Source organism: Anser brachyrhynchus (assembly GCF_964034855.1).
Source record: "Anser brachyrhynchus genome assembly, chromosome: 24".
Classification (NCBI taxonomy): Eukaryota; Metazoa; Chordata; class Aves; order Anseriformes; family Anatidae; genus Anser; species Anser brachyrhynchus.
In genome coordinates this window covers 804,630-832,428 of record NC_137717.1, presented here as the reverse complement: position 1 = coordinate 832,428, position 27,799 = coordinate 804,630, and the positions used below count along the sequence as shown (strand labels likewise).

At 53.2% G+C, this 27,799-nt stretch overlaps 1 protein-coding gene across 18 annotated transcripts in view; it reads left to right on the top strand.

Moving 5' to 3' along the window:
• MACF1 (microtubule actin crosslinking factor 1) overlaps nucleotides 1–27,292 on the top strand; it is a 142,802-nt gene extending 115,510 nt beyond the window's left edge. For 14 of the 18 annotated variants that reach the window (XM_080567059.1, XM_080567044.1, XM_080567060.1 and 11 more), the window contains 34 exons: nucleotides 88–207; nucleotides 1,648–1,755; nucleotides 2,112–2,330; nucleotides 2,926–3,129; nucleotides 5,170–5,401; nucleotides 5,987–6,213; nucleotides 7,224–7,346; nucleotides 7,452–7,553; nucleotides 7,994–8,095; nucleotides 8,202–8,375; nucleotides 8,482–8,637; nucleotides 8,793–8,990; nucleotides 9,609–9,737; nucleotides 10,058–10,231; nucleotides 11,067–11,222; nucleotides 11,349–11,555; nucleotides 11,687–11,806; nucleotides 12,032–12,201; nucleotides 12,391–12,550; nucleotides 13,259–13,453; nucleotides 14,204–14,332; nucleotides 14,715–14,858; nucleotides 15,045–15,233; nucleotides 15,609–15,726; nucleotides 16,287–16,450; nucleotides 17,639–17,801; nucleotides 17,961–18,115; nucleotides 18,369–18,443; nucleotides 19,229–19,246; nucleotides 21,458–21,575; nucleotides 22,732–22,943; nucleotides 23,486–23,596; nucleotides 25,361–25,484; nucleotides 25,752–27,292. In XM_080567059.1, coding sequence (XP_080423185.1) covers nucleotides 88–207; nucleotides 1,648–1,755; nucleotides 2,112–2,330; nucleotides 2,926–3,129; nucleotides 5,170–5,401; nucleotides 5,987–6,213; nucleotides 7,224–7,346; nucleotides 7,452–7,553; nucleotides 7,994–8,095; nucleotides 8,202–8,375; nucleotides 8,482–8,637; nucleotides 8,793–8,990; nucleotides 9,609–9,737; nucleotides 10,058–10,231; nucleotides 11,067–11,222; nucleotides 11,349–11,555; nucleotides 11,687–11,806; nucleotides 12,032–12,201; nucleotides 12,391–12,550; nucleotides 13,259–13,453; nucleotides 14,204–14,332; nucleotides 14,715–14,858; nucleotides 15,045–15,233; nucleotides 15,609–15,726; nucleotides 16,287–16,450; nucleotides 17,639–17,801; nucleotides 17,961–18,115; nucleotides 18,369–18,443; nucleotides 19,229–19,246; nucleotides 21,458–21,575; nucleotides 22,732–22,943; nucleotides 23,486–23,596; nucleotides 25,361–25,484; nucleotides 25,752–26,008 — 5,253 coding nt within the window. In that variant the 3' untranslated portion in view covers nucleotides 26,009–27,292. The remainder of the gene's footprint in view (nucleotides 1–87; nucleotides 208–1,647; nucleotides 1,756–2,111; nucleotides 2,331–2,925; nucleotides 3,130–5,169; nucleotides 5,402–5,986; nucleotides 6,214–7,223; nucleotides 7,347–7,451; nucleotides 7,554–7,993; nucleotides 8,096–8,201; nucleotides 8,376–8,481; nucleotides 8,638–8,792; nucleotides 8,991–9,608; nucleotides 9,738–10,057; nucleotides 10,232–11,066; nucleotides 11,223–11,348; nucleotides 11,556–11,686; nucleotides 11,807–12,031; nucleotides 12,202–12,390; nucleotides 12,551–13,258; nucleotides 13,454–14,203; nucleotides 14,333–14,714; nucleotides 14,859–15,044; nucleotides 15,234–15,608; nucleotides 15,727–16,286; nucleotides 16,451–17,638; nucleotides 17,802–17,960; nucleotides 18,116–18,368; nucleotides 18,444–19,228; nucleotides 19,247–21,457; nucleotides 21,576–22,731; nucleotides 22,944–23,485; nucleotides 23,597–25,360; nucleotides 25,485–25,751) is intronic. The other 4 variants (XM_080567052.1, XM_080567057.1, XM_080567056.1 and 1 more) reach the window with 3 other exon arrangements.
• The last annotated feature ends 507 nt before the right edge of the window (nucleotides 27,293–27,799 follow it).

The window sequence follows — 27,799 nt, the reverse complement described above, 5'->3', positions numbered from 1 at the left end:
TCTGCTCAAACCGGAGCAGAGATGGGCCCGGAGGCCGCTCTGCCCTGCGGCCTCGGCTGACAGCAGCCTCCCTTCTCCCTCCACCAGTACGAGCAGGCGGCCGACGCGGAGCTGGCCTGGGTCGCTGAGACCAAGCGGAAACTGATGGCTCTCGGTCCCATTCGGCTGGAGCAGGACCAGACGACGGCCCAGCTGCAGGTGCAGAAGGTACGAGCAGTGTGTGTGGGGCTGCCAGCAGGAGCGGGTAGGCGCAGAGGTGGTGGTCTGTGGGCAGTGGGAGGGAGAGCTGGGGCTGGGGCTGGGGCTGTCTCTCAGGGCAGCGGAGCTCTGGAGGGGCTTCTGGTCTTTGTACAGCTGAGCCCAGAGCTCCGAGAGAGGTGCAACGTGTGCCCTTGGTAAGTAAAAGGAAAAAGGAAGGAGAAGAAGGCTTTAGACAAATGAAGTGTTGGACATCTGAAGAGCCTTGAGCAGCTCAGGGTGCCAGAGAGCCGTTCACACGAGCTAAAGACAGAGCGAGCTGGGGTCACCGGGGCCGCACCTCGGTGCTGTGCCCGACTTGCCCGGTTGTTCGGGGCCAGGCCACTGCTCCTGCCCGGGCTGCCCTCGAGGGAGGTGTTCCTTCCTTCCAGGGCTCTGCCCCGGCCACGGCAGCGAGCTCTACCTGTGTCTTGCAGGCACTGCTGGCAGGAGCAGCTTGGAGAGCTGTACCTATTGATTAATGAGGGTACTTTTACATTTGCTTTCTGCTCATTGTTCCTTCCAGTGGGGGACTCCTTGTTTCACTTGTGGCAGCCAGCCATGGAACAAAGAGAAGCTTTTTTTTTTTGCCTTTTTTTTTTTTATATGTATCTTTGAGATGAGCTCATGCCTGAAAGAACATGCACTTTAAATAAACGGCCCTTTTCTTCCCACACCAGCCTCAGCAATCAGAGCAGCATACATGCTTATTGGATTTTGTGCATTTAAAACAAAAAAAAAAACCCACACAACACATTGTTGTAACGGACGGGGACTGAAGCATTGAGCATTAAGTTAAATTGAGCTCAGCCTGGCTCCCCGCTGCTTGTGGATGTTGTTAATCATGTGGACCTGGGGAATGGCAAAGTTATGGTTAGACGCAGTACTGGAGAGCATGGTTTGGGGGGCTTGAAGTATTCACTGAACTGATCACAAATGGGTGGTGGAGCTTGTCCTGTGCAGGCAGGGAGCCCTTGGGCCAGGGACCTGCACACAAACGTGTGCCCTCGCGTTCTCCCCGAGGCACAGCAGTGTTAGACTGACTGACTGCTACCTGGCGTTTTGAGGGGGGGGCGCATGCAGGGCAGCCGTGGGTTTCTGATCTGTGGGACGATGACCTGGGTGTGGAAGTTGCTTGGAGCCTGACCTGACACCTAATTTCGAGTGCCATTTTCAGGCCTTTGAAAGAGAGAGGTTAGAATAGATGAGCAGTGAGAAAGCAATGCAGTTATCTGCCTTTTCAGCCAGGTGCTCGGCGTGCCACGGGACGCTGGTGCTGAGTTTCGTGCGATCTCCGTGGTGCTGGGGCTGGGCAGCCTGGAGGGGCGGGAGGGCCCCTCACGGGGCTGGGGAGGGGTGGTCGGGCTCCCTTCTCATTCTTTCCCTTTCTTTGGACATTCCTTTCTGCAGGCTTTTTCCATCGACATTATTCGGCACAAAGACTCTATGGATGAACTGTTCAGCCAGCGCAACGAGATCTTCGGGACGTGTGGGGAAGAACAAAAAGCTGTTCTCCAGGTGAGCCTGACTGATATTTAGTGCTGGGGGGGAGACAAGGCGTGGAGAAGGCGAGCGCTCGGCTCTTGCACAGTCTGAAGCAGTTTAAAATTACTCCATCTTCAGGAATTCCCACCAGTGACACTTAGCAGAGATCTCTTTATATTTATTAGTCTCTTTTATTGCAGTATTTTTATTGCAGTGTTTGGGGAAGGAGGGTAGTGAGGTTTCTGAGGCTGCTTTAATTGGAATTACAGCTTGTGCACGTGGATCGACGCCACCGAGCGCACCTCCTCTCTTCCAGCTCACAGCGTGCGGCTGGCAGTGTTCCTGTGCCCTTTTGTATCCATCGCTAACTCTCCTCCCGTTCCTTTTAGGAGAAAACAGAGTCCCTGGTGCAGCAGTATGAAGCCGTGAGCCAGCTCAACTCAGAGCGCTACGCTCGTCTGGAGCGTGCGCAGGTCCTGGTGAACCAGTTTTGGGAGACCTACGAGGAGCTGAACCCTTGGATCGAAGAAACACAGGCCCTGATCTCGCAGCTGCCCCCTCCAGCCATCGACCACGAGCAGCTCAAGCAGCAGCAGGAGGACATGAGGGTAAGGCGATGGCTGAGCCCGCAGCTCCTGCGCCAGCTATTGCTGGGTCAGCACTTCTGGCTTGAATGGAGGTGCAGCACTCACAGGGCCAGAGTGGGCCATTTTTCTGCTTTGTTTTGTTTTTTTTTTCCCTGTTCTTTTCTTTCTGGGGATCCTACCTATGTAACACAAGGGTGCCTTGGTCATACCACTTGGGAATCACTAGATAAGTTGGATCATTTCTTACTAAAATACAGATGAAACCCAGGGGAGCCTGGTTGTCTCTGGATCTCTTGCCTGACTGCAATATGGAGGAGAGCATTGTACTTTTAGGGTAGAGAGATGCAAAGGAAGTTTTTGTTGTCATCCCCTTGGGGACCACAGGGAGGGTCAACAGACAGAGCTGCCTGGGGCAGCTCGAGTGGGGCGGCGTGCCTGTGCACACCATGGGAAGAGCCGAGCACCACGTGTTTGGCACATGCTGGGTCAAGAAATCCGTGGTGTGCGTGCACTACCAAATGCAATCGTGGCTCTTCGAGTGTTGTGTGAAATAAATAGGCAGCAGCTCTCAGTAGACATCTAAACAATTGTCTTTCCCCCCCATCTTATTCCCTAGCAACTGAGAGAGTCTATTGCTGAACATAAGCCTCACATTGACAAGCTGCTGAAAATCGGACCACAGCTCAAGGATCTCAACCCTGAGGAAGGGGAGATGGTGCAGAAAAAGTACTCAACAGCAGAGGCCATGTACGCCAAAATCAAGGAGGAGGTGTGTCAGCGGGCTCTTGCGCTCGATGAAGCTGTCTCGCAGTCCACTCAGGTACGCTCCTGGGGTGCCAAGCAGCCAAGTCCGCTACGCGTTTATTGCAGTCCCCTGGGGAAGCCACGTGCTTTGAAATGCAGTTTTATTCCTATGCTAGGATTGTAAAACCCTTTATAGGGCACAACATAGGCAGACGCTTTCAGGGTAGTTTTCAGCTGACTGCTGGGCAGGGCCCCTGCTCAGTACTGACCGCAGAAGGAGGGGAGAAGGAGTTTGAATCTAGACATGGTAAATAGAGCAATAAATTTTTACAACCTTCATAATGATGCTCATTCAAAGGGGCTGTTTTGGCATCCACCCAAGGTTGGGAGGGCCCAGAGAGCCTCCTTAAAGAGCTCGGAGAGATAAGTTTCATTTCTGATAAGCAAAGCACTGCTCTGTGTGTGAACAGCCACAGGATCGTTTGTATAGGAGAGCTAATTGCCATCTCCAGGGTCTGGGCATCTCTAGAGGAGACCTACGGATTGGTGGCTGCAGGATCAGAGATATGAAAGGAAGGGCAGAGATTGTAGGTGCTAAAGGTCATAAGGGGGTAACGAGTTTCTGCCACACAGGTTCAGGGTTTATGGTTCCTAGTTATGTTTCATTTCACCCAGTGTTACTGTAGTGCAGTTGGTTTTTGTCATGTCTGGGTGTCTTTTTTTTTTTTTAATTTTATTTTATTCCTGTATTGTTTAGTCACTTCTCTTGGTTTGCACTTGTATTAACTCCAAGTTTTTCCCCCCCATACATCCCTCCCGTCTCATCTCTCACTCACATTGTGGAATGTGTTATCTGTGTGTGTTGCTGCCTGTTCCTGTCTTCCCCACATGGTCCCATTTCATTGTTGTGTTGACTACGCCCCACCATTGCAGATTACGGAGGTAAGCCCCACCATGGTAGACATTCATTTACACTCTTTCCTTGGGCTGAAATGATTCTGTTTTACACCCAGGCTTTTATTTCTGGTTCATGCACAGCTCAGCTGAACTTGCTTAAGAACTAACTGAGGGGGAAAAAAAGTCACGTTTCTGAGATGGCTTTTGTTGCATTGCTGCCTGGTTTCAGCCGTGGCCAGCTTCCACTGGGAATGCTTCGTGCAAAGCAGAGGTTTCGCTTTTGAAGCGGTTTGCACTGCTGCACAGAGCTTTCTGCTCTAGCTGAACTTCCCATTTGCTCCTGCTTGTTGGCTAAGCCAGCGTGCCCATGATCAACTTTGCACCAAGATCCCATCTCGTCTCTGCTGTTAGCTGGGACTGGGCAAAAGCCAATGCTGGCATCCTGCAGGGGGAGACATGAGGAGCACCGGGGCTGGCAGCCCGGTGCAGCGGGGCTGGCAGCCCGGTGCAGCAGGGCTGCCCTCCTTCTCACCAGCAGAGACGACTTGGTGTCTTTCAGGCCAAAGTTGACTTTTCTTCGTTAAAAAAAACATAAAGCCATATGTATATTAAAAAAAAAAAAAAAGCAAACTGTGCTAGACCCTCTTCCTTGGCTTTCTGATTTTGCTTTTGTTGAAACCCCCGTTCCTTGGCAGCTCACTCTGCTCCTCCCTGTGTGCATGCAGCCTTCCCCCGTTTCCCCCTCAGTGCCAGGGCGGTTTTCTTGCTCTCGTTGCACCAAGCTGAGGTTTCCTTCAGCACCAAAACCAGGCGCTCTTCCAGCAGCGTCTCTGCGCAGATGATAAAACAAATGGGATTTGGTTTTCGTGTCATGCTGCCCATCTGCCAGCAGCGGGACAGCAGTCAAAACGTGAATGTTGAACATCATCACAAAGCACTGCCGTGTTTGGTTCACAGTTGCCTGTGCCGGCGCTGTGAGTGTGTTTGGCTGACTTAGGGTTGGATTCCTTTGAGTTGGTGCAGCCCGGGGCTGTGTGCAGCAAATAAGAGCCGAGGCAGGCATGAACAGGAGGCTGCAGGTGTAATTGCTGTTGCTGGCAATGTTTGTCCTCTCCGAGAGGCCGCTGGGCGCAGCGCTAAGGGCTGTTGCACAGGCAGGGAGTGATGCAGTGCTGTTTAATCTCATCTCACCTGCCCTAATGGACTTGCTCCTCCTCAGTTCCATGACAAGATCGAGCCAATGCTGGAGACGCTGGAGACCCTCTCCTCCCGCCTGCGCATGCCGCCCCTCATTCCCGCCGAGGTCGACAAGATCCGGGAGTGCATCAGCGAGAACAAAAACGCCACGGTGGAGCTGGAGAAGCTGCAACCCTCCTTCGAGGCTCTGAAACGCCGCGGGGAAGAGCTGATCGGCAGATCGCAGGGAACAGACAAGGACCTGGCAGCGAAAGGTATCTCGGGGTGGTATCAGCCAGAGGAGAATTGTTTCTCCTCTGTATTTGTGACTGCTCAGGCTGAGGTTTCAGCTCAGCTGAGCTGAGCCATCACCGTGAGTTGGTCTCTTGTGGCAACTGTTGGTGGTCCCCAATGAAACAATTTGTTGGTGTTGATTCAGTTCGTAATGGAGGGAAGGAACATCCCCAGCACAAAAAGACCTGTCAACACAATTGGCACTAATTGGCACCTTGGTTTGGAGCTCAACAGCCACCTCATGAACTGAGTGAGCATAGACTTCACGCTAGAGATGGCCTGAACAGAGGTTCATTGGAGGAGATTATGTGGACAGATTTGTCCTGAGCTTGCCTGCACATAAATAAAGGCTTAATTTCTGCAAGCCAGGGTTTCTCCTGTCCCTGAGTATCCCTCATAGTTAATGCTCTGATAGCCCCATCCGCCTTTAATTCCCATTTGAATATTCTGTTGGCTATTTCTAAGTGGAAAGTTTTTGTAAAATGCTTTTGAGTTGTAAAAATGTTACCATGGGGCAAGATAAGTCAGTCTTCTCCTTGACTGACTGTTTTCTTTCCTACTTTCAGTAATCCAGGAAAAGCTGGATCAGATGGTCTTCTTCTGGGAAGACATCAAAGCCCGGGCGGAGGAACGTGAGATGAAGTTCCTTGATGTCCTGGAGCTTGCGGAGAAGTTCTGGTATGACATGGCAGCCCTCCTGACTACCATCAAGGACACACAGGACATCGTTCATGACCTGGAGAGCCCAGGCATTGACCCGTCCATCATCAAGCAGCAGGTGGAAGCAGCAGAGGTGAGGACCACGGGACTGTTCCTCTGTCTGGAGCTTGTTTGCACCCACCTTGTAAGATAGATTGGGATAGGTCTTAAATATGAGCATGGCTAAACGTGTCTGTAGAACACATTTGTAGGCAGTCAGTCAGATTATGAAACGTTTCTGTCGTAATTTGGAACTGCAGGGAAAAAACAGAAGTCTATTTTACATTTACCTCCCCACCTCCACCACCCCCTGTTCCAGACAAGGAAATAATGCTTAAATCACTTTTTTTGCTACCGTTTTGGAAAGTTTATCAAGCATGCGGTCAGAGTTGTGTGCCCACATGTTTGAGTGATGTGGAAGTTTGCACGGTTCTGCTCCCAGTCTGTGTAGAAGGCATCTGAGTGCTGTCTAGCGTGGGAAGTGTATATTTAGATTTTGGTTAGAGTGGAGATAAGTGTAAAGCTGGGTGGGCTTGGATTTGTATGTTGTTGTGTGGTTGTTTCAAGTAAATGGTGAAATCCACTTCAGGTGTTTGCATATCGACTAGGCTTGGACCTTGGAGAGATGGCGTGTTACGTTATGTTGCTCTTTGCTAAGTTTGTCCTTTCTATTTTTGTTTTATAACCACTCTGACTTTGGTTTGCAACTTTTGAGTCTCAAAAACTAATTCCTGTATTGACAAAATATTCCTGTAAACAGTACATCTCTTGTAAACAGCATCTTCAGTGAGGCAGTTCAGGCTCACATCAAGCTAAAAACAGAATTCCTTCTTTTAGTTCCCCCAAACCCTGCAAACAGCTGCGTTGCCACTCTGGCCAGAGGTGGGAGCAGAAAAGGTTGGCGGTGGCAGTGCTGGTGAGCAGGGCACCCATCTGCTTGCTTTGTAATGTAGCCCTGGGGTCTGGCCTTGAGCTGCTGGCCAGGATGCAGGACATATCCAGCGCAGAAAGGACTTTCCGCGCTTTAGCCCTTCTATTTGTGGGGAATTTTTGGAAGAGCATTTAATAATAAACATTTTCCGTTCACCATTATGTTGTATGCAGACTATTAAGGAGGAAACGGATGGCTTGCATGAAGAGCTGGAGTTCATCCGACTCCTTGGAACTGACTTAATTTTTGCCTGTGGCGAAACTGAGAAACCAGAAGTGAAAAAGAGCATTGATGAGGTAGGAAGAACAGCAGTCCCTCATTCAGATAAAATCAGATAGGAGCAAGTGAGAGCTCAAGTGGAAAAGCCTAACAAATTTTGTGGGCAATCTTGTGTTCTGCAGATGAACAATGCGTGGGAAAATCTAAACAAAACTTGGAAGGAAAGGCTTGAAAAGCTCGAAGAAGCCATGCAGTCGGCTGTGCAGTACCAAGATACTCTTCAAGTAAGAGATAGGGCTGTTTATGTGTGGTGGGTAGACGTGGGAACATCACCATGAATCCTCTCCCTGAAGCTGTACTAGGATTTGCAGTAAAGCAAGGCAGGAAAATGTCTCCTGTGTGACTGTTTACAGCTTCTGTTAGACCCTGATCTTACCAACCAGCTCCAAAGAATAGCAAATGTTTGACTGCATTTGTTTTTCCAAGTCTGTCTTTGCTTCTGCACAGCAGAGCAGGATGAGCCTGGCTGCCATCTCTTTCTTATAGAGGAAGCAGGGAGGTGAAAGACCTTGCAGAAGTGTGTGCTGGAGGGAGGCATCTCTGCCCCCCAGGGGAAAGTTTGGTGGCTGCATGGTGATGAGCGCACCTGCCCCATTTTCCCAGCTGGCTGTGGGAGAGCGTTGTTTGCCTTTCCCTTTGCTAACGGTGTCTGCGCTCATTTCAGGCCATGTTTGACTGGCTGGATAATGCTGTGATTAAACTCTGCAACATGTCTCCTGTCGGCACTGACCTCAACACAGTTAAGGAGCAAATGAACGAGATGAAGGTACGCGGGCGGAGTCGGGCCGCTTCTCTGGTGCTTGCTTTACATCACAGAGCTCTCGCTCGAATGATTCATTTCTTTCTGGTTTTTGTCCTGCTTGTTTTGGCAGGAGTTTAAAATGGAGGTTTACCAGCAGCAGATTGAGATGGAAAAGCTTAATCACCAAGGTGAACTGATGCTAAAAAAAGCTACAGATGAGACAGACAGAGACATCATAAAGGAGCCGCTAACAGAGCTGAAACATCTCTGGGAGAATTTGGGCGAGAAAATTGCTCACAGACAGGTACAGAGGAGATCTGGGCTCTTACCAGTGCGGGGTTGAAATTCATTCAGATGCTCCCCCTCCTTTCTGACTTAAACTTTCCTTTTCCTTCCCTGTCATTGCCCAGCACAAGCTAGAAGCTGCTCTTCTGGCACTTGGGCAGTTCCAGCACGCATTAGCAGAGCTGATGGCATGGCTGACCCACACAGAGGAGTTGCTCGATGCACAGAAGCCCATCAATGGAGACCCAAAAGTCATCGAGGTTGAACTTGCAAAGCACCATGTGAGTAGTCTCACTCTATGTCACTTTTTGATCCATTCCTGTTGCACAGTTTTCTCTCATGAAGGGTTTGAGTTGGTTCAAGTCCGCAAGAGCACGCTGGAAGTAACAGGGCGTTTACGGAGATGTCCAACATTTGCCCAACGTGTCTCATGTAGGTGCTGAAGAACGATGTCTTGGCCCACCAAGCCACCGTGGAGACAGTGAACAAAGCAGGCAACGAGCTCCTGGAGTCAAGCGCAGGGGACGATGCCAGCAGCCTGCGGAACCGCCTGGAGAAGCTGAACGCGTGCTGGGAGTCAGTGCTGCAGAAGACGGAGGAGAGGGAGCAGCAGCTGCAGTCCACCCTCCAGCAGGTCAGGGCACATGGCGGGTACTGGCCTGCGCAGAGGGGAGCCGCTTCTGGAGCGAAGGGGAGAGGAGCTGGAGACCCTGGCCTTTCAATGCCGTGCTTTCCATCTAACTGTCCTGGAGCAGTGCAGTGCCTGCCCGGGGATGCAGCAGCATCAGGCACTGCTGCAAGTGCAAGCTCGGCTGGCCCCACGCGGCGCTGACCTCCCCTCCTCTGCCCTGGGGCAGATCAGCAGCGTGCTGCATCTTCCCTGGTTTTGCCTCAAAATAGTCCACAGGTGTTTGTCACCCTGAGCTGAAAAATTAATTATTTCTCTCTTGCAAGAAGATGGGGCTTTATGGTGGAAGTGCAGAGGGACTTTTACCTTCTCAAGCTAGAGATGCACTAGCTTCACAGTGAGATTTAGAAGCAGGTGGTTTTTTGTTTGCAAAACCAACTGTGTTTTGTTTATTTGCCAGACTGATATGGTTAAGGGGGTACCTTGTGCATCCCCTCTTAACGCGCTGTTCAATCCAGCTCTGCCTCTTTATCTGGTTTTGAAGCAAGCACAGCGTTAACCCTGGCGCATGATCAATGGTGGCTGATGTCATCTGATGGTGGCCGATTATATGTTCCCGAACAGGCCCAGGGTTTCCATGGTGAGATTGAAGACTTCCTCCTGTGGCTAACGAGAATGGAGAGCCAATTGTCTGCATCGAAGCCCACGGGAGGTCTGCCAGAAACTGCCCGGGAACAGCTCAATGCCCACATGGTAATTTCTTGGGGCAGATTTTTAGTACTTTCAATTCCACAAGCTTTTGTCTGTCAAATATCAGCATCAAAACTTCTCCTTTATGTGTTTGATGGGAAGGGAGATGAGAGCTTCTCTGCTCTCTTACAGATAAATTTGCACTTGATGCCTGGACAAGCATCACAATGCTTTAAGCACCGTCCTCTGCCCAAAGTGGCACGCTGCTGTCACTGTGCTGCCTACCCAGAACTTAATTTTCTCATCACTTTGAGTTGCAGGGAACTGCAGCCCCTTTCTGAGCTCCTGCTTTGTCTAACGCTTCGGTGCTGCCTCGCTTGCAGGAGCTGTACGGCCAGCTGAAAGCCCAGGAGGATGTGTACAGCCAGCTGCTGGCCAAGGGGCGACTGATGCTGCTGAACCGTGATGACTCGGGCTCCGGCTCCAAGACGGAGCAGAGCGTAGCGCTGCTGGAGCAGAAGTGGTGTCTGGTCAGCACCAAGATGGAGGAGAGAAAGGTAGTGTTTGCAGAGACGCCGTCCATCCTTACCCCACGAGCTGGTCCAACAGCAGGTGCCCCCTGCCTGCTGCTCTGTTCTACCCTGACAGTGCATGGAGCCAGACAGAGCTGGAGAGGAGGGTTGTTTTTTTTTTTTTAATAACCTCTCTTGGGTCGCACAGGTTGAATTTGTCATCTAAATGTCAGGCTGAATTTGTCATCTAAGCTGTCTGAGAGCTGAGCTGTTATTTATTTCTACATAGTTGTAAAATTTGGTTAAATCACACAGAAAATGAGAGTGAAATTGCATTTGGATTAATTTTGAGAAGGGGTGGTAAGAAACCTGCAGCTCTGAAAGACACGCTTTGTTGGTCCTCTGTGTGAGACAGCAGGCCAAATCCTCCTCTGAGCTGACTCCATTCTAGTGTTTTGGCCAGTGATGAGATAAAACAAGGGACGCGGTGGCCTCAGCCCAGAATAAATTTGTGGTGCTGCAGCTGTTGCCATCGAAATGTCATCCACCTCCCATTTACTGAGAGCTCTTCCCATGGTGATCCCTTTCTCGGGAAGCTGAGGGCGACGCAGCTGCTTGTGTGTCGATAATGGAGTTGTCTCCCCTTTCACGTGCGACTCTCGCCCGTGGGTTTTGAAAGAAACCAATTCTGAAGCGGCGGCTTTCATTGAAACCTCCTCGCCTTGGTAAACAAGTCGTGTTTCCTGGCTGAGCCGACAAGGTTCCCATTAGAGGCGCGTTTCAGCAGGGACACAAAGCCTGCCCTTGTCTGTGAAACCGCAGATCGGGAGCTCTCGCCCTCAGTGTTGGTTTTTTCCCCCCTCCCTCCCCACTGCTGTAGGCGAAGCTGGAGGAGGCACTTGCCCTGGCCACGGACTTCCAGAACTCCCTCCAGGACTTCATCAACTGGCTGACGCTGGCTGAGCAGAGCCTAAACATCGTGCCCCCGCCCAGCCTCATCCTCAGCGCCGTGCTGGCCCAGATCGACGAGCACAAGGTGTGCAGGACGGCTTCACGGGGTGGTGGGAGCAAGTGTGGGACCTGAACCCTGACCCGTGCACAAGGTGCTTGTGGGCACGTCCAGGGCTCCTTATGGATAGGAGCACTTCTTTGCTGTTTGCAGGTGTTTGCCAACGAAGTGAACGCTCATCGGGATCGCATCATTGAGCTGGACCAAACTGGGAACCAGCTGAAGTTTCTCAGTCAAAAGCAGGACGTGGTGTTGATCAAGAATCTGCTGGTGAGCGTCCAGTCCCGCTGGGAGAAGGTCGTGCAGCGCTCAGTGGAGCGGGGCCGGGCTCTTGATGACGCCAGGAAGCGAGCCAAGCAGGTGAGGAACACGGGGAGGGTGCAACAGACCCCGAGGTACGGCCAGCCTTGGGGGCAGGAGGTCCCGAGACCAGAACGGGACTGGAGGCAGCTTCAGTGTGAAGTTTCAAACTTGCTTCTGTTTCTTTGCAGTTCCACGAAGCTTGGAAGAAACTGATTGATTGGCTGGAGGATGCAGAGAATCACCTGGATTCCGAGCTGGAGATCTCCAATGATCCTGACAAAATCAAGCTCCAGCTCTCCAAACACAAGGTAGAGCTCTGATGATGCAAGACTGGCACTGGCTGTGGGGTGGGAGGGCAATTTGTCAGGAGGGAGCGGGGCAATATCTCCTCTGCTCTCAGAACAGGGGAAAGGCATGGCCGTGCTTACTGCTGCAGTGGAAAACCTACAGCCAGGGATCCACACAAGAGCCATGTATCTTCTTTGCGAGGTCAGGCTTTCTGAAGCAGTTTTGTTTTCTCTCCCCATTCCCAGGAGTTCCAGAAGACGCTGGGTGGAAAGCAGCCTGTCTACGACACCACCATCAGGACGGGCAGAGCCCTCAAAGAAAAAGCCTTGCTTCCAGATGACACTCAAAAGCTGGACAATTTACTGGGAGAAGTCCGGGATAAATGGGACACAGTGTGCGGCAAATCTGTGGAAAGGTAAATCCACCCCCGGTATTGTACCAGCAGTGCTTGTTTGCCAGGGGCTGGCAAAGCAGGGAGCAGTGGAAGGGAGGTTGGACTGAGAGCACATGGTGATTTTGTGGGGTGGTCAGAGGGTGGAGAAGTTTACTGGGCAATGACAAAAGGAGATGTTCGTGAAAGTTCATGGGGACATCTGTTTTTCAGGCAGCACAAGTTGGAAGAAGCCCTCTTGTTCTCTGGCCAGTTCATGGATGCGCTGCAGGCCCTGGTGGACTGGCTGTACAAGGTGGAGCCCCAGTTAGCTGAAGACCAGCCTGTCCACGGTGACCTGGACCTGGTCATGAACCTGATGGATGCTCACAAGGTGAGAGCTCCTTCTGCAGGTCTTCTTGGGGATGTGAGCAGAGCTCATCTTCCCTGAGTGCCAAACAACAGAGGAGCCAAAGCTGGTGGCTCGCCATGGAGCTGCATGTCTCACTGCGTTGAGGTGGACAAGGAGGGCAAAAACAGAGTGAACAAGAGGGAAGAAACTTTTCTGTTCCTGGAATGGTTTCAGGGCCTGGAGCTGTGTTCCTCCAAGACACTACCAGATAGATCTGTTGAGGATTTAGTTTTGAAGAGGTGGCTGAGTTTATAGTCCTCTATAAACTTTGGTCTTGGCAGTTTTCTCCAGCGTGTCTCAGAAGCTGGCGCTCCCAGTTTTGGATTAGGTCACACATGAAATCTCCAGGCAGGGCTTGGGCTTCTGCTCAAAGCAGCCGCTTGCGCTGCAGCCGGAGCTTTCTGCTCTGGGTCACGGCCACTCTGCAGGGTGCTGTGGTGGCAAGTCTGGGCTCCTGCCCTTCTCAGAGCCTTGACCGTGCTGAGTTCTCTGCCCATGTGCACTTAGGTTGAAACATGCTCAGGTGTTGCATGTGCTGGGCAGCTCCCAGCCTGCCTGCCATCCCACGTAGCTGGGCGGTGGGTGCACAACCCATGCTACAAACTATTCTAGATGTGGCCTCCAGTCTTATCCCGCATGAAACAGCTCTCTGGGATTGACCCATTTGGCTTTTGCCCGCTCTTCCTTCAGGTCTTCCAGAAGGAGCTGGGGAAGCGCACGGGGACTGTCCAGGTGCTCAAGCGCTCCGGCCGGGAGCTCATCGAGAACAGCCGGGATGACACCACCTGGGTGAAAGTGCAACTGCAAGAGCTGAGCAACCGCTGGGACACAGTGTGCAAGCTGTCTGTGTCGAAACAAACACGCCTGGAACAGGCCCTGAAGCAGGTGAGCAAAAGGCTACCAGTGGAAATAGGTTTGGAGAGCTTTGCCCGTGCCGCAGGGCTGTGCCCTGGGGTGCGACATGGATGCCTCCCTTGGAGAAGATGCGCCAGGCGCTTCCCCCTGTGCCCAGGCAGAGGCAACCAATTTCCTGGCTAAGCAAGACACCGCAGTCCTGTAGCAGTTACCAGCGAGAACTGCAAAGCAGCACCAGTTCCTTACCTTTTCCTCAATGAAGAGCCAATAAAGGCTTGTTTGAAAAGGGAGGATGGAAAGATCTTGCTGATGTGCGCAGCAGGCAGGTGGGAATAGGCTGCTGATCAGAGGCTGTTCAGGCTTGGTTTTGCTAAAGTCCAGTGCAAGAAAAAGACATTGAGCTGAACTTGAGCTGAAAGAAAGGTCAGAAGGCTCTTACGTAGATTTTATGTCAACTAGGCAATTTGCAGAATAAACTACCCAGGTGCCAAATTGGCCAGAGCACAGGTAGCTGGGCTGTTTTTAAAAACCACTGAGTTCTGGAGCGCAGCTGGTGCCAAGGAGAGGGCCAGGAGCATGACCGCAGCCTGTGGGTTCAGGGCAGAGCTGCAGAGCCCTATGCTGGTGCTGGGCAAGCCCAGGCCAACAGACAGGTCTTTCTTCTCTTTTCTTTTTCTTCTTTTAAAGTCCCTTTCAGCCCCTTGTCTGTCCAGCTCCCAACTGTGACTTGCCCGGCACGCGTCCCAGGGAGGGCTGATGCATGTGCTTCTGTGTCCGCAGGCAGAGGAGTTCAGGACGGCCGTGCACATGCTGCTGGAGTGGCTCTCGGAAGCAGAGCAGTCCCTGCGCTTTCGGGGAGCACTTCCCGACGATGCTGAGGCACTGCAGTCCCTCATCGACGTTCACAAGGTGACAGGGAGCTCTGGATCGCAGTGTGGAGCTGCCCTCGGGGTCAAGGGCAGGTGCCAGGAGCATGGGGCGGCTCTCTGCCTTCTCTTTTTAGAGCAACCTGAGCAAAATTTGCGGGCAACAATACTGCAAAATAATCCGTTTGGGCCTTGTTTAAGTTCCCGTGTTCTGTGTTTCAAGGGATGAAGAGAAATTAAATTGGCTTTATTTAAAAAAAAAAAAAAGACACCAGTTGGCTGGAAAATAATATGGGCATTAACTTTGATGGGAAGTGTTCCCATGCAGAGCTCGCAGGTGCGTGCAGGGTGGGGGCTGGCAGGGCTGGGTGGTCCCTGCCGTGTGCCAGCCCTTCACACCTGGCCCGCGTGTGCCCCTCTCCCAGGAGTTCATGAAGAAAGTGGAGGAGAAGAGGGTGGACGTGAACGCAGCAGTGGGGATGGGAGAGGTCATCCTGGCCGCCTGCCACCCTGACTGCATCACCACCATCAAGCACTGGATCACCATCATCCGGGCCAGGTTCGAGGAGGTGAGTCCCCAGGGCCGCACTGTGCAAGGGACACCGAGAGCACGGGCTCGTGTCCAGCCAGCGTGGTCAGCTCTGGGACAATGTGTCCCTGAGCTGCTGCCCAGCCCCAGAGCGTGCCCGTGTTGTTGCTTTTCATCCCCCTGGTTTCCCCTGCTGGGCTGATGGTCCTCTCGGCTCCTCCAACAGGTTCTCACGTGGGCCAAGCAGCACCAGCAGAGGCTGGAGTCTGCGCTTTCAGAGCTGGTGGCGAACGCAGAGCTTCTGGAAGAGCTCCTGGCTTGGATCCAGTGGGCTGAGACCACCCTGATTCAGCGGGACCAGGAGGCAATGCCACAAAACATCGATCAGGTCAAAGCCCTCATCACTGAGCACCAGGTACACCTTGTGCTGAAGCAAGTTTGCTTTTCTGTGCCACGGGGAGCATCGCAGGCCCTTGGAGAGGGCAAATAGGGTTTTATTCCTGCCGTGCTGTGGGGGAGGCACTGAATTCTGTTTAAGTCGCTGTTAAAATAGCATCTTGCACATCCCAAGCTGCCACTTAGGAGCAAAGCCAGCCCAGGGGATGAAATCAGGTGTTTGCAGACTCGAGTCAGAGCTGTGCAATTGCCTGACTGCGAGCCCACATCCCTCAACACACCTGTGTTCTCCGTGGGCTCGGCACGTCCAGGGAGAATCCAAAGCAACAGTGGCTGGAGGCCAAAACCGTCTCGAAACTGCTCACATTCTCTTGTTGCTTCTGTGTTTTGACAGTCCTTCATGGAGGAGATGACACGGAAACAGCCGGATGTGGACCGGGTCACCAAGACGTACAAGAGGAAAGCCACTGAGCCCCCCCACGGGCCGTTCATCGACAAGTCCCGTAGCAACAGTACGTTCCCCTTCAGGGAAACATGTGCTATGGTGGGAGGAAGTGGAATACATAGGAAACTAATTAGCTCTGATTATCAATTACCGAGGCATCCTGCACTGACAGCCACCAGGAAGGCAGTTGAAGCTTGTCAGGAGGGGAGAATCCAGGTGGCAATTACAAAACCGCCTCTGCCAGGGGTGCTGAGCCTGCCCTCGTCTTGGTTGTCTCAGTGGCGCTGGGAGGCGCACACTGTCACTTCTCTTTGGGTTCTTCCTGCACTTCTTTTGTGATTTGTTATTTAATTAATTAGTTTTCCATACATTGCTTCTTGAAGGCAGAGTTCTCTGAATCCCCTGGTGCCAGGGAGCGCTGGCAGGGCTTGGGGTGCAAGCTCCTGCCCCGTCCTCCTGCCTGGGGACACGGCTCCAGCCTGCGCTGCCGTTCAGAGAGCAGCAGGGCTGTGGGAGCCTTTCTGCTTGAAATGCACAGTGCATTCCTTTGCTGCTTGTCCTTGACCGCTCGGACTGAGTGAACCCATCGACGCAACCTCAAACAATGCGTTTTCTCCCTTTTTCCAGGAAAATCTTTGAGCCAGGCTGCCCCCCCTGCAATGCCCATTATCTCCCAGTCGGAAACGAAGAACCCCCGGATCAACCAGCTCTCGGCCCGCTGGCAGCAGGTCTGGCTGCTGGCGCTGGAGCGGCAGCGGAAGCTCAACGATGCCCTGGACCGGCTGGAGGAGGTAACGGCCGCGCTGCCCGGCCGGGTGGGGAGCGGTGCCCGGGGGCTGCGCGCCACCCTGGCACCAGAGGTGCTTGAAATTAGTGCTGCTGCTTAAATTGCCTGGGCCTCGCAGACTGTTCTGCTGCCTTTCTGAAAATGCCGAAAGAAAAAGGAAAAAAAAAAAAAAACTTCTAAAACATTACGGCTGGAAACTGCCTTCTTTAATTAACTGCACAATAATGAACTGCTTTGTGCTCCTGCAGTTGGTATCTATCGAGGTAATGACAGCCAGGCCTGCTTTATTCCTAGTAATTAGTTTAACTGATTAGTGCTACTGTATATATCTTTTCCAAACATCTAATGTAATTTTTGTTTTTGTTTACGCTTAACAAAGCAGCTATGCCCAGAAGTGAGTGTTTTTGTTTTTCGTTGCTTTTTCTGTAGGTCAGTTCAGTTTATGCGTATTAATGTTTTTCCTTTGTTGCTTTTAACTCCAGGAATGTTTGTTTTGTTGTATTTTTTAAAATGTTCAGAATTGTTGCATTACCTCGCTGTAAGCTCTTTCAGCTGCTGGGGTTGTGGGAGCCCTTTTGGGGGGGGGGTGGTCAAAAGGGGTGTTAGTTTAAAAGGAGGGTGAGGGGCTTGTCCCAGCCTGGTGGCGTGGGCATTGCTGCCAGGGTTCGCAGTGCTGGGATGTGCCCCAGCTGCTGCCTTTCCTGGGAGATGAGCAAGAAAGCTTTCTGTGCTGCTTACGGGGAAAGGGAGAGGGGAGACGAGCACCCACAAGGGTGGCGGCCGAGGGTGTTCCTCCCCGGCAGAGCGCAGGGCGTTGACAGGCGAGGTGCAGGCGAGGAGACGCCCCAGAGGTGTGCGGCGAGGCGGGTGTGTGTGCGTCTGTGTGCACGTAGCTAGCTCTGCGTCTGTGTCCGTACACGGCCGTGGGGGACGCTTCATCCCGTGTCGGTGCTGACGTGACGCCCGGTCCGCGTGGTGCTGTGGGCTGCGCTGTGTGTCGTGCTGTTCGGGGAATTCCGTCCGAGCAGCCCCTCGTGAGCGGGGCTCAACGGGGTCAGCCCTCCCGGAGCTCGGGCACTGGGTGTTAGCGGGGACCTGGGCACGGTCCCCGGGAGGCTGGTGCAGAGGGTGCTGTGGAGCTGGGTGCCTTTCCTCCAGGGATTTCCCGCACTGACTCTCGATCTCCTTCCAGTTGAAGGAGTTTGCAAACTTCGACTTCGATGTCTGGCGGAAGAAGTACATGCGCTGGATGAACCACAAGAAGTCCCGCGTCATGGACTTCTTCCGGCGCATTGACAAAGACCAGGATGGGAAGATCACCCGGCAGGAGTTCATCGATGGCATCCTGGCCTCTAGTAAGTCCCCGTCTGCCTGAAACGGGCTCAGAAAACGGCCACCTCGTTGTGACGAGAGGCTGCTGCTGCTCGAGGACCGGGCTGCAGACCGTGCCCTGACGTCCCCAGCTCTGAGGGATGAGGTCTGCGCACCGGTTGCTCATTTCTTCCTCCTTCCAGAATTCCCCACAACAAAGCTGGAGATGACCGCGGTGGCCGACATCTTTGACCGTGACGGCGACGGCTACATCGATTACTACGAGTTTGTGGCTGCTCTCCATCCGAACAAGGATGCCTACCGCCCAACCACTGACGCGGACAAAATCGAAGACGAGGTGAAGCACCTGGCGGGGTGGGCGCTGTGGTTTGGGGTGGTTCAGGCTGCACGCTGGCGGGGGGGGGGGTGGGAAACAAAGAGGGAAGAAAGAGCTGTGCTGGTGCTGAGCCAAAATAATTCATCCATGTATTACCGGTACCTACTGTGCGTTTGAAAGAAAGGCTGCTTAGGTTTGTATTTTATCCAAGCAATGCCTTGTGTCAGGGAGACTCAGACCCTGGCCCCTTACCTTTCTTTTTTATCGGCGGCAGGTCACCAGGCAAGTGGCCCAGTGCAAGTGTGCCAAGAGGTTTCAAGTGGAGCAGATCGGCGAGAACAAATACCGGGTAAGGCAGAGGGCTCTGAACGCTGTCCCAGCGAGTGCCCCCCAGGGAGGTTACCCGTGGGCTGCCTGCAGCCCCCCGTGGTGCCCAGCCTGGTGGGAGCCCTGGCCCTAGCCCCAGGGACCCGTGGGGACCTCGCCCCGTGTCACACCGCGTCCCAGGGAGGCGGTGGTGCCTCGGCCGCGTTTGCCCAGCGCTGTGCCCGGCCCCAGGGCGTGCCCCACGCCGGGAGCTGCAGGAGAGCATAAAAGTGGCACTGTTCTGGGGAGGGCAGCATGAAGTGCTGCATTCACTGCCGCCGCCAGCTGCCCTTGAAGTTCTTCTCGTGGATGAGTGTACCTTACGCCCGTGTTTTTCTTAGCTCGCTCCTGAAGAAGGAGAATAATTTCCTTAAAGAATCTCTTTGTAACAGGCTCGGTGTTTATGTTTCAAATTATTCACCGAGGTAAACTTCTGAAGCAAGCTGGCAGCAAACCCGCCTGGTTTCCTGCGCGTTGTTTTCAGGACTCGCGGCTCGGCACGGAGGGGCTGAGCCGCAGCGCTCCGGCTGCGCCGGGTCCCAGGCTCGCCGGGCACGTTGCCGCGGGCCGAGCTGCGGCTGCTGCCTGAGAACCAAGTAGCAGAACCCCCACATTTCTAACTCCCTGCAGTTAACGGTTTTCGTGATTATTGCACTGTTAATCCCATAAAATGTTTTTCTTGTGTTTTTTCTTTTCTTTCCTCTTGCTCTTGACTTCCCCGCCCCCCCTCCCCAACCCTTATCCCTCCACAACTTCTCTCCTCCGTAGTTCTTCCTCGGCAATCAGGTACAGTTTGCCTTGCAATGCTCTCACCTCTTCATAACAATCGTAGCTTGTGTGTCGTAACGCGCTCTGTCCTTTGTTGCTGTGGGAGGATGTGACCTGTAACGTGCTGCCTTAGAGAGCTTGTTAGCTGCTCGCAGAGCCTGGTACAGGGGCGTGCGCAAGCTGGGATCGCCATCCAAAAGAAATAAAGGACTGCATCGTGCAGGAAAAAAGGGAAAAGTTCAATGGGAAAAATCAGGATTTGGCAGAAAGGGAGAGATCTCTCTCTCCTCGGCTCCTTTCTTGGCTACCCTGGGGATGTCGGTGGCAACCTCTGATGGTGCTGAGCCACGGCCCCCTGCAGCAGGCAGCGCTGCTGGGCAGGTTTCTGCTGCCCTCGGGGCACGGCTGGCCCAGACGAAAACATGGGGGTAAAACACGCACGAGGGCTGTACCAGGCTCTGGGTGGGTTTGGATCACAATCACCATGGAATGAGAACGCCAGGTCCACATGTTTAATCCTGTAGGTAATGATAACTAAACCTCCATCCCTGCTGCACCCGCTGAGTAACTCCTAACGGGAGCAAGGCTCGCACAAACCGCGCGTGTCCCCTTGGTGTGACCGCGGTTAGCGGGGCCGTGTGTCGAAGTGCCGGCTGCTGCGGTGCTCAGAGTTCTTGTAACAGGACTGGAGCAGCACATGTCCTTATGATGTGCCCACTGGCCCCTCACACAGGTTTATTTTTCACGTGGACTGATGGTGCCCTACCAAAAACATGCCCCAAAAGAAATAAGCTTGGATCTCTGTAGTGAACGGATCCAACAGAGCTCTGGCTTGGTTTTAGACAGTGATTTTAGAAAAATTCTCAATGGCAACTGAAAAATAATGTAAATGTGGCAATGGAAATGAGAATTGACACATCCCTGGCTTTCCCTGGCACAGAGCAGCTGTGCTCCTCGGCTATCTAGAGATCCGTCTGCCCTGGAACATCACTGCCCGGCGGGCTGGTGTCTGCCCCGCTGACCGAGCTCTGAATGGGGTGCCCGAAGCATGCTGAGCCCTCAGAGTGAGGCAGCTCCATCCCAGCACAGCTGCAGCACCTCTCACGGCTGTGCTGGGGCGAGCGGGTTTTGGGAGGACCCCAAGCTGGGGACAGACCCCGCTGCAGCACCCCTGGGTGGCCGGGAACCTGCTCCCTCCTTTCCCCCCACCTGCAGTACCCCGTCTCGATGTGGCTTGCACTCTGTTTTCATTTTGTCTCTTGTTTTTTTGTATTGCTGTCCACCCAGGGAAAATGTTACTGCTTTTTTTTTTTTGGTTTTTTTTTTTTAATCATTCTGAAGGTGGTCTTGCTTCCTAAGAGTGGTTCCCCGACCTCCTCGTTGGAGCAGGGGCTTTGTAGGGATGGGTGTAGGGCGACTGCACCCCTGCAGTGCAGGAGGCAACCAGGAGCCTGGGCTTGGCTCTCCAGGAGGCTCAGGGAGCTTTGGGAAACAGCCGCGTGCTTCTGATCCGGGGTGCACTTGTTTGAAATTGCAGGTGTTTCAAATCACTAATGTACATTGCAATCACTAATCAACATTTCTGCGGGATTCCTGCCTGGATTCCCATCACTGCACTCACTGAAACATCCTCACGGGGCGATCTCCGCAGCGGGAGCTTTGTGGCTGGTGGGGTCAAGTCTGAGGCTCAGCAAAATCCCTGGGCTTCAGACTTGATCCGAGGTTTCTCGCTCAGCGGTGACACAGCACTGCCTGCCTTGCTGTTTCACCAGCCTTCAGTGATCTGTAGCGGCCGTCTCTTTTCCAAGCAGACTGCACCAGGAGTGTCAGTGCATTGACAGCCTCTCTTTCTTTGATAACAAGAGGAAAACCTACAATTCGGGCTGCAAAAATCCATCCAACGGCCAAATTCCCAATTCTCATTTGCTGCTCTAAAAAATTCTGTCTTTTGCTTTAAAACTAAAGGATTTTGATAGCTGCATTATCTTAATACCAAGCAGCAGAAAAACTCCTGTAAATTGGTGCCAGCAAGGTATTTGATCCGTAAGAGCCTATCTGGGGAAACCGTAGAAGTATTCAGTAGACCAGTAACAGCATTTGGGACCACAGAATTTCCAACAGCTTAGTGGCAGGCGTGGTCCACGCGTTGCCCTGGTGCAGCCCGCGGTGGGAAGGAGCCGTGCTTCCCGACTCGTGGCCCTGTCTGAGTTCTGTTTCTTGGCTCCGCAGTTCGGCGATTCCCAGCAGCTGCGGCTGGTCCGCATCCTGCGGAGCACGGTCATGGTCCGCGTTGGTGGAGGATGGATGGCCCTGGATGAGTTCTTGGTGAAGAACGATCCTTGCAGAGGTAAGGCAGTTCCTGGGTTTTAGCAGCTGGTTGCCTTCTCTCCCAGTGACAGGAGTTTGAGAACTTTCCCTCTGTGGCTGTCGGTGGCCAGGCAGCACCAGGCACTCAGGGGAGCGGGTCTGGGCTATCCAAGCACGGGCAGGAACTGGAGAAAATGGATCCGAAGCAAACCACAAAACTGCAACTGCGAGGCACATTGGGTGGGGGCGAAAGTACTGGAGAGAAAAATTAGCAAGGGTTGTGGCCAGGAACGAAGTGCATCAAGGTGCAAGAAGGCAGGAATCTGAAATTCTCTCCCGTCAGCAGTGCTGACCTCGGTGCCTTGTAGGATGAGAGGCTTTGCAAGAGGATCCCCAGCATGTTTCGTGGGAGGGGAGGCGGGATGAGCAGAAGTGCTCTGGGAAAGCAGAGAGCAGCCATCTGTGAAAGGGGGCCAGAGACCCTCCTTTCTGCCCCGCTTTTCCAGCAGGAAAGGAGCATTGAGCAGTTCTTACTGCAGCTCACTGCACGTGGTGGAGGTCGGGTCTGTTCTCCATATGCTCCTATCTCACCGGGGTCTCTGAGATGTTAATTGCTTCAGATGTGTCTTCTTCAGGCTGATGCTTACCCATTGCTTGCTTCTGTTATCAAATGGCTGTTGCTGAAAGCAGCATGATTTAAAGTGTGCCGCTTGCTTGGTGTAACCTTTAGGATTTTACTCGTGCAGCTCTGCTCCTTTGGCCTCCCCTGTTAACGCTTTGCAGCAGATGTTTTAGAGCGCTGACATCAAGGTTATTTCCATCCCTGGGTTATCTCAGCATGGTGCTGCTGTTCTGCAGTTGCTTCTTTGGCTTTGTGGTCCGTAAGGCATTGACTCTGAAATTGCTACCGCCTCCTACAAGGGCTGCTGCATGGCCTCGCTCTCTGCTGGGGCGCTGTCAGCTGGCCCAGGAGCTGAAGTCCACAGACCTCCTGCGTGGTTGCCCCTTGCTTGTCAGAGGGAGACCCTCCAGCTCTTCGGGGCATTTGCTTGAAAATGTTAAGGTTGGCCTTTTGTGGGCGGTGGTCCCTTCTCTCTCTCACCTGTCACCCAAAATAGATGAAGAGCCTCCCGAGCCCCAGTAACAATGTCGGGTCCGTGCAAACCTCAGCTCTCCTCTCCTGTGTCCCCTTCCAGCGCGAGGACGGACCAACCTTGAACTCCGAGAGAAATTCATCTTGCCAGAGGGGGCCTCCCAGGGAATGACACCGTTCCGGTCACGGGGCCGGAGATCAAAGCCATCCTCCCGGGCTGCCTCCCCAACTCGGTCCAGTTCCAGTGCCAGCCAGAGCAACCACAGCTGCGCCTCCATGCCATCATCTCCTGCAACCCCAGCCAGCGGAGCCAAGGTAGGGTTTGGGCGTGAAGCCTTTCCCTTGCTGGTCCTTTAGAAGCCGGTGGCCTCCACGCCCGTCCCGGTGAGATGAGGTGCTGCAGGAGGTGCGAGGAGGAGGAAGGCTGGGGCCTCATCAGTGGTCGTGGTCTCTGCTGGAAGATGTTCGTGGTGGGGTCTGCAGGAACAGTCCCGCTGGCTGTGTGGGTCGGGCAGGGTGGGATGGCTCAGGACGGATTTCCGCCTCGTTCCCCTGCACCACATCTGAGCAGAGCTCCCGCGGGCGGGCGATCGCAGCGTGCTGCAGCCACAAGTCGGGCCAGGGCGCAGGGAGCAGTGACTGCCCAGCCTCTGCTGTCCCATCACACCGTTTGCCATGCATGTTTTAATTGCATCATTTGTTCGTTTGTTTTCCATTTTTGAATTTATGTATTTCCCGTTTGGTTCTCTCGTTTCATTTTAGTGCTGTTCTCCTCTCATTCCAGATACTTTTCTGTTTCGTTTTTTTTTTTCACTCACTCCCGCCTCTCCCCCCTCTCTGGATTTTCCATTTCACAGACTCCACATCACTTCTCTCGATGTTATGACAAACCCTGGTTGATAAACAGTAAAGCGGGCACCCCCCTGAGGGGATTCGATTATTCCGACTTCCAGCTCTCGAGCTCCGAGGTAGAGTATGGTCTCGTAGCCCCGAGGACCTGTCGGCAGGCTGGAGTGCGGCTCACAGAGAAGTCCTGCTTCCTTGCCTGTTTAACGCTTTCCTTTTGGTAGAGCAGCGCTTTTAGCACCGCTGACGCGAGGCCTGTTAGCGTTTTTCATGGGTTTCTAACTCGGATTAAGCAAAGTGCCAACCTTACAGTAAAGCACAACGTGCAGACTGCTTGCAGTGCACGTTTACCTGTTTTCAAACCAAAAGAGTAACATTTGTCACGTTGTGCTTTTAAAAAAGAGAATATTTCCAAGCTTTAACAGCCTTTAAGCATTCAAAATAGGCCGCGATTGGCATTCAAAAACTGAAATTCGGCAGCCGAGTTGAGACTTGAAAATCAGCTACAGTGCATGCACAGTAACCACTGCCTTCGTTTCACGAAGCGATTGTGTTATCACCGTGTTGGTCATGCGTGGTGCGTCCGGCAGTAACGCAGGCTGGCTGCACTTTGACGCTCCGAGGAGGATGAATTCAGGCCGACACTTCAATCTGCCGAACGTCCCAGCCTGCTTGCCAACTTTTCTGACCCTGTGAATATGAAATACTTGGGTAGATTTTAGTGATTCGCTGATGGCAATGGCAAAATAACTTGATCTTGCTTGAAAGTGCTTTCAAACGGAAAAGGCGTTCTTCTAGATCAGCAGAAGCGCAGGAGTGCTTTCCGAATTGCCCTAAACCGCCTGCTTGCTGCTGTAACGTGTTTCTGAACTAGGATCAAGGATGAGAATCGAAATCTGTGATGATGGGAACGGTACCTTCCAATCATGTGTTAATGGATTTTAATTCCCACTGAGACCGAAGGAGAGCCCGCTGCTTGGCTCCCCTTCTGCTTCCCTCTCCCCCATTGTGGCTCCAGTTTCACGAGATGTAAAGATTTTTAAGCTTCCCCAAAATCACAGTGTCACGGGGAGCGGAGGGGAACCTCTCCAGCTGCTGCTGTAAGGCTCCTCGAGAGCCGCCCTGCGGCACCGCAGCACGCTGGCGGGGAGGTTGGGGTCGCAGGAGCGAGGTTTGGGGCACGCCGTGGGCTGGCGCTTCCCTGCAGCGCCCTCACACCGCCCCAAAACTGATCTTTGGTTCACAATAGAAACTGGAGCCTCTTGTTCTGGACAGATGCGGGCACCTCTCCCTCCCCGTCCCCGCCCCAGCCCTCCTGCCCCTGCTTTGTTCTGCAGCACGGGAGCAAAGCTGCGCTGTGCTGCTCCCCCCTCTCCATCTGCAACATCTTAAAGGTCACGGAAAGCCCGTTTCATGCGTGTGGCACAGGACACGACCGAAGTCTCATGACCGAAGCTGATCCACAGCCTTCCGTGTGTCCGTTTGTCGCTGGTGTCTTGCTGTCCAGCTGTGCCCGTCCCCTGGGAGCCAGCGCAGCGTGCTGTGCGCGCAGAGCTGCCCACATATTTGGCAAGATGTCCCTCTCTCTTTGGGGAGCTCCTGATCCCAGGTGACCCTGTTGTCCTCCGGCTGGACAGCGGCTTTGCTTTTGTTCAGCCTGCAGCGCACAAACTGCCGCTGCCGTCCTTGTTCTCGGGATCCGGCTGCTTTTTGTTTTCCTTTTTCCAAGCGCTGCTGAAACGCCAGCTTGAGTTCTCCGTGACCGTTAAGATGGGTGTTCCTTAAATGTCCAAGTCCCTTTACTGCCCTGTGAGGTGATCTCGGCCGGTTACGGCAGGTCGCCGCGGTGCCATCTCAGCGATGCTCTCCGTGTGCTTCCTCCGCAGGTGACCCCGGCCGCGGGCAGCAAGCTGAAGCGCCCCACCTTCCACTCCAGCCGGACCTCGCTGGCGGGGGACACCAGCAACAGCTCCTCGCCAGCCTCCACGGGTGCCAAAGCCAGCCGGGCAGGTAAGCTGGGTGCAGGGGCTGAAAGCTCTCGCCGCGGCTGTTCCTTCTTGGCTGCTTATTTTGGGAGAGCAAATACCAACTGCCCGGGGAGCTGGCAGAGCCTGCAGCAAGCGGGGGACACTGATGCGTGCCGGGGGGGGTGCCGCAGCAGGCGGGCTGTGTGATGAACCCCCCTTGGAGGGGCGATGTGCGGGCTAACGAGAGCGGCCGCAGCGGTGCTGCCGTTCCGCGTGCCGGTGCTCACGGGGCTCTGGGCTCCCCTCGCAGATCCCAAAAAGACAGCCAGTCGTCCCACCAGCCGTGCCGGGAGCCGCGCGGGCAGTCGGGCCAGCAGCCGGCGGGGAAGCGACGCCTCCGATTTCGACCTGCTGGAAACGCAGTCGGCGTGCTCGGACACTTCGGAGAGCAGCGTAGCCGGCGGGCAAGGCAGCTCGCGCCGGGGCATGGCGAAACCCTCCAAAATCCCAACCATGTCCAAGAAAACAACCACTGCCACCCCAAAAACTCCAGGCCCCAAGAGATAATACTGTACCCACGCCCTCCTGAAAGAAAGAAAACCCAACCTGTGTCCAATTTTTAACCCTACTACGTACATTGGATGTATATTTATTCTAAATGGGAGAAACTATATTGTTAAAAGTGTAAAAGAAAGTTGTGTTATGGAAGCTGCCTTATTTGTTTTTTTCCTTTTTTGTAAGTTACTATTTTCATGTGAATATTTATGTAGATAAAAATTGCCTCTTGGCGACCCCTGTTCAGAGAGGGGCCTGGAAAACTGAGATGTGGGAAGGAAAGAAAAAAAAAAAAAAAGAAAAAAAAAGGAAGCAAAAAAGGTCAAGATGTGAAAGTGTAAAGAAAAACTAACCTATAAATAGGATTTCTGCGCGGTGCAGGGTGTGAACCTGCTTTATCTTTTAGGATTGTTTCCTAAATGCATCTTTATAAACTTAACTTGCTGTCTCAGCAAGGTAAATTATATTTAAAAGCAAAGACCTGAATCCTACAGTGTTCAAGGAACTCTCTTTTGTAAATCACAGATACCTCAAGCAGAGAAACATGAGGTGAGGGGATTTGGGGCTTATGTTTCCATTTTTTTAAAGCTATGTGATTTTACCTGAAGAAAGCGGAGTTTGACAATAAAATTTGCACACACTACAGCTAAGGTCATTATAACTGCTGTCTTTAAAATACTGTCCCGGCAACTTCGTTTTTAAAGAACAAAAAATGCTGATGGGTTTGGGGAGGGGGTTCACGATAACGCTGTCCAGAAGAGAGCACGCTGGTAAGATTGCAGGTTTGGATCACAGACACGTCCCTTAGCGGTGGTGGGTCCCGCGGGTTAGAGGATTCTTCTGGATTTAAGGCCTAAGAGACGACCCACCTTGTTCCTTACAGGATTGCTATTTATCTGCATCTCTTTTCCTATTTATTATTTAACTGGTCATTCCACTTCCAACCAGGCTGAGATTGATGTGACCTCTGCTCCTAGAAGAAATCTGGACTTACACGCACAGTTGCTTGTCCTTGAAATGAGTCTCACCAGCACACTCGCTACAAGTCCTGTCTGGCTTTTGTACGCTACTTTTTCTTTGTAATAAAATCGAACTGACCAAGTGACCAGGAGATGGGCGGAGGGAGAGGGCTCAGCGGAGCCCCTGTATTTATTAAATATTGTTCCTCCAGCTCTGACCGTGTTGCTGTGTGATTCTCTCAATTGGTTTAAATTGAGGCAAAACTGAAGCTCTACCAATGAATTGTTTAAAAACCAGACACATTTTTGTATTAAAATTGCTTGCGGTAATAAACAATCTTGCCTCCTACTTTATTCCAGAGTGTTAGTGTTTGAGTCTGGGCGAGGGAGCTGTCCCGCACGCAGAGGCGATGCCTGCGCGCCGCCGTGCCTCCAACTCGCAGCAGCCGCAGGGCGTCTGCACGCAGCTTTCCTTGCAGAGCGGCGCAGGGACCGGCTTCGCTGCCGGCCCCCAGACTGGGGCGGCTCTGGGGTGTGAGGTGTCCCTGCTCCAGGCGTGTGGGTGCCCGCGGGTGAGGTGGGTGGATGCCCACCGCCTGCTGCAGTGGGCGTTTGCCAGCGGGATCGCCTGGTGGGGTGTGCGCTGGTGGGGATGGGTGCTGGGGAGGTGGGTGCCCAGCGAGGTCAGCACCCAGGAGAGTGCATGGGGTAGGTGCCGGGCACGGCGGAAAGTGAGGTCGGTCCCTCAGGGGTGGGAGCACAGGGTGAGGGGTGCGGTGTCTGTGGGGTTGGGTGCACGAGTTGGGTGCCCGTGGGCTTGGGTGTGGGTGCCTGGGGGGGGGTG